General features: G+C 42.5%; 1 protein-coding gene across 1 annotated transcript; it reads right to left on the bottom strand.

The window, feature by feature from the left end:
* Nucleotides 1–663: 663 nt before the first annotated feature.
* On the bottom strand, nucleotides 664–8907 carry LOC102711320 (glycerophosphodiester phosphodiesterase GDPDL3-like). Its single transcript, XM_040520565.1, has 13 exons — nucleotides 8573–8907; nucleotides 7527–7808; nucleotides 6934–7043; nucleotides 6350–6848; nucleotides 6103–6141; nucleotides 5735–6022; nucleotides 5084–5223; nucleotides 4268–4760; nucleotides 3966–4144; nucleotides 2296–2377; nucleotides 2014–2190; nucleotides 1757–1831; nucleotides 664–1059 (listed from the first exon to the last, which is right to left on the bottom strand). The coding sequence occupies exons 1-13, from the start codon at nucleotides 8685–8687 to the stop codon at nucleotides 1052–1054; spliced, it is 2487 nt and encodes an 828-aa protein (XP_040376499.1). The 5' UTR covers nucleotides 8688–8907; the 3' UTR covers nucleotides 664–1051.
* Between the last annotated feature and the right edge of the window lie 1288 nt (nucleotides 8908–10195).

Here is a 10195-nt window from a genome sequence, read left to right as displayed (position 1 = left end):
CTGTCGCAACGTGGTCTAACGTTGGACAGAGGGTTGACCCTGTTGTAGTGTGGTGTAACACTTGACAGTGGTTCGGGCCTGTTGCAACGTGATGTAACGTTGGACAGTGGATGATTATTTTAAATGTTACTTTACTTTTATTTCAGTCTATCTTATCTACTGTTTTGCTAAATTACTGCAGCTTTGTGTAATTTAACCTTAGCCTATCCTTATATCATATTGCATTCATTATTCCCCCAGCTCTTGGGTGTTACTTGTTGAGTACGGTGGTTTGTACTCAACCTTGTTTAATTCCCCACCAGAGCAAGTGCCAGAGTTTCAGTCAGAAAGTCGTCCGCAAGGTTGAAGTGAGATTCAGTCCGCCGTCGAGAATGCCTATGGTGCGGAGCCGTCGTCGCCAGCTGAAGCTGAAGATTAGATGGTTTAGTTTGTTTTTCTTTTCCGCTGTATTTCGATAAATATGTTTTTGTTTGTTTTTAAGTCGTGAAACTGTGTATTAATTTATCATAGTGTGTACTCGGACTGATTTCTGGATCGAGATTTAATACATGCTATTGTTCAGAAATTTAGTGTAAATTTCTGGGCGTGACAGGGGGTGCAACTTGCCATGGCTTGAGAGAGGCACCAGGTGCAAGAGTCAGCGGGGACCAGGGAGTTAGATAGGTACATAAAAGCTTAAGCTTTCTACGCTGAGGATAATTGCGAAACACTTGGGCACTTTTGATGGAGGAGAAAGGCAGCGATGGCTTGTCGATTTCGAAATCGACGTCTCAGTTTGGTAAACGATATTCAGGATAAATTTGTATGCTAAAGGTAAAGCCTTTTTACATGATCACAACTGTACGCATAGACTCATATTTGTGTGGGTGTCATCATTTTTTCTCTCCACTTTGCCAGTAAATGATTTACATGGTAAATTGTTGTCGGGCATGGAAAAGAAACTATAGTAAATACAGCTTCAGTGGAAAATATTTCACCTGATTATATGGACAAGTATCTCCCGTTGTGCTTCAATCTTCATCTGAGCAGTTCACATTTCACAGTTCTAGACCTATTGATCTGCAAAATGAGTCGATAAATTATCTCGGAGAGAACATTAAAGGCAGAAGTTCTTTTCGTTTTAAAAAATGAATATTAAAGCACGAAATAAAGAAAGATCAGAGTGGAGCTCTGTCAGACGCGCTGAAAAGAGAGGCCTGTTTAGTTGTCAAATTTTTTTATCCAAAAACATCTCATTGAATCTTTAGACACCTAAATAGAGCATTAAATATAGATATAACGAAAAACTAATTGCACAGTTATGTAAGAAATCGTGAGACGAATCTTTTGAGCATAATTAGTCCATAATTAACAATAAATGCTATAATAAGCAATATACACTAATGTTGGATTAATTAGGCTCAAAAATTCGTCTCACGGTTTATAGGCGAGCCGAGAAATTCGTTTTTCATTCGTTTTCAAAAACTCCTTCAGACATTCGATCAAACGTCCGATGTGATCACCTGAAAATTTTCATTTCCCCCAACAAACACCCCGAGAGTGAATCGACCATGGCAAGCAATCTACCAGATCAAACGGCTTTTTCAATCAAACTGAATCTTTTGCGCGCAGCTGATATCACCAATAATTTCAAGCAATATCTCGAGCACGATTTCAACTAAACAAAAACATCAGTGCACCACGAAAACGAAATGACACAGAAGAAAAAGAAAAGAAAAGAAAAGAGAAGAGAAGAGAAGAGAAGGGAGCCACTGACCACCCTCGCCATTGGCAGCTGACGATCTGATGGAGTCCAAGACACGTTTTTCACCTGTCAGGACTTCGACGAGCCCTTTCGATCAGCGCAAGAAAAGAAGATAGTGAGAAGAAATGATTTTTTTTCTTCATATTAGAAGTCTAGGAGCGATCGAGACGCGTCGCATCGCATCACTCCATTGCGAATTTGCGATTAAGAGGCGCGAAGAAGAAAAAAGATGAGTGCTTGATTAAGGCGGGAAGGGAAACCAAACCAACCGTTGGTGTAGTGTCGACAGTCGTGCCGGCCGACGACCAGGTCGGTCGGCCACCGCGCGCTGAACGCGTCGGCGGCGCGGACCGCGGCGGCGCCGCCGCCGCCTTCGCCGCCGTAGTGCCCGACGAGCCAGCACCTCGTGGCCGGGACCCTCCGCAGCGTCCTCCTCCGGACCACTCCTGCACAGCACAGCATAAGCCACCCCCATCGCAGACGCTCACGCTAGTTCTCGATTAGCACCGGCCTCTCGCCGCCATGGATGATGCGCGCGGGGGAGTCCTTACCGGGTATTTTGCTCTGCGAGAGCACGGCGACGGCAGCGAGCGCGTCCTCCGGGTCGCGGGGCTGGAAATCGAACACCAGCGCCTGCAAGCAACCAAACCAGCCATGGCGACGAGGAGACGGAGAGAGGAAGCGGGCGGAGAGGAGGGAGGACGGACGGACGGACGGACCTGGGTTCGGGCCGGGTCGGGCCGGACGAGCACCATGAAGTGCTGGAGGTCCCAGACGCGCAGCGAGTACGCCGCCGACATCAGGGCCTGGCCCCCGCAGAGGCACGGCCCTTCGGCCCCCGCAGAGGCACGGCCGCCACGTACACGGCGGGGCCCCCGCTCTGCCGCGCCATCGTCGCCGGCGCAGAGGCGGGACGTCACTGCGCGGGCAAGCGAGCGAGCGGGAACGACGGCTTAGCCGCGCGCGGCGGTGGCCACGAATTCTACCCGACGGCTAGGGCCGCGCCGCGTCGAGGATGGCAGCAGCGCAGCCGTCGGATGTCGATCGGACGGCTCCTCGATCATTTTCATCCGCTTCTCAGATGTCGGCGGCTTTGTTATTTCTGTTTTGGGCATGTCGGCGGCTTTGTTTTTTCTCTCACATCGTCAAACAGTATATTTATAAATAAAACTTTTATATACGTATTTTTAGTGATACTTTAATAAAGAAACTCATATTTAACTATAAATTTAAGTTTAAAAATTCAAATTTTGACTTATAAATATAAGTAGAAACGAAAATATAAAAGTGCATATTTTCAAGCGAAAGAATTTGGTACCTCTAGGTACTATGGCCACATTCGGCAGGCCAGTAAGTTATCTTATTCTTCTCGTTTTCCATGTGCACGCTTCTCGAACTGCTAAATGGTTTATATTTTATAAAAATTTTCTATAGTAAAGTTGCTTTAAAAATCATATTAGTCTATTTCATATTTTTTTAATAATTAATAATTAATTAATCATGTACTAATCTATTGCTACGTTTTTCACATCGCATAAGTTAACTTATCCCCTACCTACCAAACGCAGCCTATGTATCTCAAGGTACCAAAATTTACCCTAAATTTGGCACCTTAAGATATTTTTTTGTAAGGAATGTAAAATTTCTCTTAATGTTTTCATTCAGGGCAAATTGCCAAGTGTTATTTCACAGTTAAATTGCATATATACAGTACAGACAGCCGAAGTGCAGAACAGTATGATAATGCCCTAGAATTCTGGTTCCTGGGGAGCAGAGATCAGTGAGGAAGTGAGGCTGAAACAAAAGAGCTATCTGAATGAATCAAATGCAGGCATGAAAAGATCTGAAAGGCTGAAACAACGTAATGCACCAGACATATATGTACCAAAATGTTGCTATGATCAGCCAATCAGGCCACAGAGCTGACAGAAGTGCCATCACCAAAGGTATCAGGCTAACCATGCATCCCCCCCAGAATACAGCAAAACAAAACCAAAAGAAAAAAGAGGAAAAGAATCACTACATAAAAGTGGTGATGAAATGAATAGCTCAACACGTAGATCCTCTGAGCTCTAGCATGTTCATGTCTCATGTGCAATGCAATGCAATGCAATGAAACCACTCAGATCATGAGAGAAGCGCATAGGCATAGCATGAACGTGACAAGGACCGAGACATCGGCTCGCACTCTGATGGCAGCAGCACGTGAAGACGCCGGAGCTTTGGCGTTGCTGTTGACGGCCGGTAGGGGTGGCTCCGCGACGTCGGATTCTGTCAAGGGCGGCAATGGAGCTATCGCCGGTGGTTGCACCGGTCCGGGCATGTTTTCGATGAGACCACCGGGCTGGGCAGGGAACATGAAGCCAGGAGTGTTGTTGCCCATGTTCATGCAGGAGTTCACTGCAGAAATCAATCAATCAATTTTCAAGATGCAAGGTGAGCAAGCAAAAAAAAAAGGAACATAAAGAACAGTGGACATCTGAAATGGTTAAAGGAATGTATGTATGTTTAACGACGACGTACATTTGTATCTGTGAGCCGTTGCAGGGAAATCAGTAATGACCCCATCCACGCCACCACCTGGTCTTTTCACATACGCGTTGATCTGCTGTGTGGCATCTGAGAAGAAGTCCCATGGCTGAGAAACGAACTCGTTCATGAGCACATAAACGTAGACTGGAAGCCCAGCGGACTGCAGGGACTGCACAAGGCTATTGGTCTGGTTTGTCAAGAACTTTTGTGTCACCGGGTAGACGGACATGGTGTTAACAGAAACAGCATCGGCGAACTTCTTAATATCTGCAATGGAGGAAGGTGCGGCATCCCTGACATTTTCTTCAATCATGTAGACAAGATTGTACTTGGTTTGCTGCTTGAACTTCACTAGAACTGAGCTGTTAGTTGACTGAATCATGACTTGCTGGGTAGTTTGTTTGCTGTAACCAGAGTCATCAAGAGCTTTAGTTACTGCATCTACTACCCCAAAGCCAAGGTTCTGTGCCATGAATGCAGCATGCTACAGAAAAGGGAAGTAAAGTTAAACACTGTGAAAACCTGATACAATCTGGGGGGGAGGGGGGGGATGCACTTAAACATAAAGTTGTCCCTGATATTCTTGCTAATCTACTGAGAAAAAGCATTTAAGACCCAATTAACGATTTTACAAAGTAGAAGAAGAAAGAGCCATTGCATCATGTGTTTTACTAAGCCATGAGGACAAATAAGTACTGGAATATTCAGGTTCTTGAATGCCTTGAGAATTCGCAAGATAGAAGTTTGTTTTATTCTGTGATACCAGTTTGCACTAAATAATTCCCTTTTATATCATTAAATCCTTACCTCTATACTGATCATGATCCCAGACAAATCCTTTCCTTTTGCAAAGTCCAAAAAGTCTGACAATCTCATGAAATTTCCTGCATTCATGTTTCTGGGATTTCTGTACAGTTTATACGTAGACATTGGGTTTGATATCTTCGCTGTAAATAAGACATATCAATCTAGGAACAAATGTAAGATGAGCATAAGGAACTTCACTGGTGGTCCACCTCATGGATCAAATATGATTTTTCATCGGTTAATTAACTGTTTTGAACCATGCATACTTTAACAAATGTGCAGTAGGTGCTCAAGTATCACAAGCAATGTCAAGTACAGGAATTCAAAAGGAGTTTAAATTATTCCTAACATAAGTTTACGTGGTTCATTTCTAGTAAAACGTTACCCCACCCATCTCTAAATACAGTAGCATTGCGATTAATGCAATTATCCTTTTCAGACTTTGACCATCAATGTTCAATACATGTATATGTCATTGGATTTTTCTTGCAAAATATTTTTATAAACTTATGCTAATATGTTACAAGAAAATTCAGTAGTCAAACTCTTACATTGAAGAGATAGTGAAAAGTTAATAAGAATTTATACTTATGCACAGACAGTATCTATTTGCACTTGAGATTTACCAAATAAGGGTTCATATTGACTTACGCTTGAGGTTCTTTGAAATATCATCCCAAGTGAGGTTGAATGAGTAGACTCCGGGAGAAGCCTTAATATCTTTTATAACAGATGTTTGAGAAGAAAATTGTGAATTTGCAACTGTAGTAACATCCCCTAGGTCAATGGAGCTCATGCATATTGGTATTCCATCTTTGGTCACTTGCACAGGACAGTCAATGACATCTGCGCCATCAGCAACTGCCTTTTGGTAAGCGAGGTCAGTGCAATCTGGGTAGTCACCACTGGCTCCATTGTGGGATATAACAAGAGGTTTTCCTGCAGTGTGTGAAGGCCAGAGTTCAATAAAAATACTAAATGGAGGAATTACAAATGGATAACAAAGGATGCAGGTGTACCATGATCTATCTTGCTGTTATTCAGATTAGTAAAGCAACCTGCAGGATCAAAATAAAAACATTAGTAATAAGACCAGATAATGAATGATCCATGCAACACCTTCTAACTCGTTCAAATATATACATGCCAAAAGATGAAAACAGAGAGTTGTACTAAGTGAAGGTTGATGCTGACCAAGTGGCCAGTTTGATTTCATCTCTTGAATGTACATCTATAGCATAATGTATAAAGGATGCGAGGACTGACCAATGGCCTCTGATGAGGTAATAGGGAAATCAGTCAACACGCCATCAATAGAGAAGGCACCATTGTCAATGAAGGAAAGATATTCCGCTAATGGATCATAGCTGTAGTTGTAGCTGAATGAGAAGTCATTTGCAAAATCTGCAGCATAAATTTCTAATCCTGCTTTATGAGCATCATCAACAACTGAAGTATGGGGCTGCAGGTAATTATCTTTTGTAACAGGCAATATGTAGTGCTTGGGGACAAGTACTCCAGATGCAATAGTCTTGATGAATGTTAGATTTTTCAAGAGTGAGCCATATGTCTGGTTTGTAGATGGCTCAACAGTTTGTTCATCAAGAAAACGGAACACAAGCTTCGTCTTCTTGCTAACTCTTCCAAGTAAGCTGTTGAGGAAGTTGACTTCAGGTGATGATATGTAGTCAACAGCGAATTGTTTTGATACAGACAGGATATAGCTTCTCATGTTCAGATTAAACTGGCTGTAGAAACTGTCATGCTGCAATTTGCACAAACCAGACATTAACAAGTCAGGAGAATAACCCAATACATGGTTATTGCAAGTAATCAAGTTTGACACAAACCTGAACATTTAGCCAAACAGCAGGTGTCTTGTATTTGGACAGTACATCTTCAACTGGAACTATTGCGAGTCCATCAAATTTATCCGTGCGTGATAGGATTGGTTGCTTCACTGTAAAAATAAAAGTTAGCGGTGCAATCAAGAGAACGGTTTTAAACAAGACTAGAAAGATGGAATGTGAAGATATTTATCCTTTGTTTTCCGTTGAACTTGTACATTAGAACAAATGTGACATCTCATATGAGAATAACTGTCGAATTACCCACATAACTGCGCATGGGGTCAGTGGATATTTGAAATGTTATAGTATTTGAATTGTATCTCCCATACATTTTTAGCTATCAATCCACACCATTATAATTTTGTCCCACCACAATGGATGGTGTAAATTTCTCCTTTATTGAGATTAAGGTGGTAATTTCTAGGACTTAAAAGCAAACATGGTAGCTCCTTCCAACCCTTTCTTTATAATATAATAGATGCTCTCAATGCATATGACCACTTTTTTATTTCAATGTACGCAGAAAAGTAACCATCACATGAGAAATGATTAAAAACATAAGCGATAAACTACAAAAGAGGGATTCCACTTACAAAATACTTGTTGCAGGAGATCGGCGCTCTTATAGTCCATGGGGAACCATCCCTTTACCGGCACGCCATTCACATTGTAGGTCTTAATCCCTTTTGGATCAAAACTGGAAATGCCTGTACAGTTATTCATATTTATGTCTGGAAGGCAGATGCCAGCACCATCCTTGGTTAACTGGACGTCGCACCACAGAGCTGCACCAGGAGCACTCCCATAAGCAAAATCACTGGAGTCTGGAAACAGGCCCGAGAAACCGCCCTTAGCGATGACCAATGGAGGACCACCTGCAACAAGAATATTACTGTTAGGCTTGAGGAAGGCCAGGAGTTGTTCATCCTAAGTGCATTGCCACAGCAGAAACTCCCATAACCAAGTTCATAGAACCGGTTAACGTGAGAACAACATAGTAACATACAAGCAGAAGGCATTCCATGGAATGCATATACATGAACTGGACCAACCAATTCTCGCATTAGACAATCCACTCAGCGCCTCCGCCGGTCCGCCCCATAAGTAGCTGATGAACGGTAAATCCTAAAGACAGCGGCTTCTGCAAATCTCGTCCTAAGATCAAATAAGCATATAATTCTACTCTTCTAGACTAAGTTCATGTTGTACATTAATCACAAAAAAAACTGCTGGCTGCAGCTGTGCATCCCAACCAAATGGCATTCAGTCATTCAGCTGAAAAGGCTACCGACTACCATACCATTTTTTCCAAGAAAGAAATAAAAAGGAAGCATCATGGCTGAGCCCAAGCTTCCAATCAGAAATCTGGTCTCCCAACTTCCCAAGCGGTGCTAAAAATCAGCAAAACCAATCTTTGCTGAAAGAAAAATAGAACATTGAGCAAAAAAAAAAATGGGCATTCACCTCATCCCCATCCTAAAGATCCAGCTCAACCAGCGGCGCAAAACCAAAAAAAAAAATTGCTAGTAAAAGAGTGATATTTCGAGCTAATAATGCATGAAAAACATCCCAGATCAGATCACGCTCGCGCGTACCAAGCAGCGAAGTAAGAAACGGAGGGAGGGGTCCGTGAATGTACCGCTCAGGGTCTTCCAAGTCGACGCCTTCTGCGCAACGGCGGAGCCCAGGCAGACCAGCAGCAGCAGCAGCAGAAGCGACCCAACAACGGAGCAGCCATAGCTGCCCCTCCCCATCGACGGCCACCACCAGCAGCGGCAGCGGCAGCTCCTCCAAGAAACGAACTGGAGTGTCCCAGAGCTCTCCTCCAAGAACGGCGCCGCGACGAAACGGGCGAGGAGCCAAGAGCTGCCGCGGAGGGAGGAGGCAATGCGCGTACGAGTGCGACGGCAGCTACCAGATAGGCACCGCTGGATTTGAAGACCGAGAGAGACAAAAGAAATGGAGACGGGGAGGGGGGAGGAGACGATGATGCTGCTGAGCTGTGGCGATGAAGCCAACAGGAGGAGGTGGCACCAGGGAGGTGGTCAAACAATTGTGAACCTTCCTGGCTCTCTCTCTCTCTCTCTCTGTCTCCAAAAAAAATAAAAAGATCGTCCCTTTTTCTTCATGGTGATGTTTCTTGCGTCCACGAAACAAGAGAAAAAAAAATCGAGTTTGCTTGATATCCTAGGAGAGAACAAGGGTGTCGATTGGTTGAATGCGTGTGTTTTGATTTGATCAAAATCAGGTCGAAATGCGTGTGTTTGGATTTGATCAGTTAATTTATTGTACCAGAGAGGGCATAAGTTGGGAAACGGTCGTCAACTCTTGCTGATGGGTTAGGTGAGTTTGTAGGTCCCATATCAATTTTAACTTCCAAATGCAGAAATTTTGAACGATTTCTACATGTATTATTTTTAAAGTCTGACTATATTTTTCCTCTATTTTATATTATAATTTTTTTTAACTATGACTAGATTTATCTATTTATCGATGTATATTATTTGTATATATCTAAATCCATTAACATTTATATAAATGTAGATAATGTTAGAAAGTCTTACACAGTAACACAAATATAGTAATCCTGGTTAACTTCCTTAAACCTATCCAAATGGTATAAATCTTGAACTTGATACACGTGCATGTATTTATGGTTAATTATTATTCTGTTAGTCTGCAATAAGGTGTTCATAAAGAATTTTTTAATTTTAAAATATAGAAGCTCATTTGCTTGAGGTGTTTATGAGAGGATGGTGTGTGCATGTGATCGTAACAGTAGATGTGTGCCCGTGTTTATAAACATAGGCATTTATACTGTGTTTCGAAAAAAAATGATAATATTTTTACGAATATGAGAAACCAAAACATATAAAATATTCTAATATTTTGGCAGTAATTATATGGTTGGAGCTTGGAGGGTGCATGCTTTTAATTTGGCAGTGCATGCATGTAGTAATGTGATGGTTTATAGTGATATAGCATGAAAAATTACAAGACTAGAGCTCTCAAAGGCTATAATCAGAAAAAGAAAACCACTCCACACTTCGACAAAGCTAACACACCAAAGATTAAGGACCGCCCTCACTGTCACTAAGCAAGATTGGACACCATCAAACCTACAACACACCCAGATTGCCACTAAACAAGATTGGACACCGTTGGACCTACGAATATAGCCACCACTAAAATGTCCACCAACACCTCCAAACAACTGAAACACTATCATCCAAACATCACTTGTGCGAAGGGTTGCAGAGGG

Source organism: Oryza brachyantha, chromosome 2 (genome assembly GCF_000231095.2).
Source record: "Oryza brachyantha chromosome 2, ObraRS2, whole genome shotgun sequence".
Lineage (NCBI taxonomy): Eukaryota > Viridiplantae > Streptophyta > Magnoliopsida > Poales > Poaceae > Oryza > Oryza brachyantha.
The sequence above is the reverse complement of the archived record's forward strand: the minus strand, read 5'-3'. Positions and strand labels throughout refer to the sequence as shown.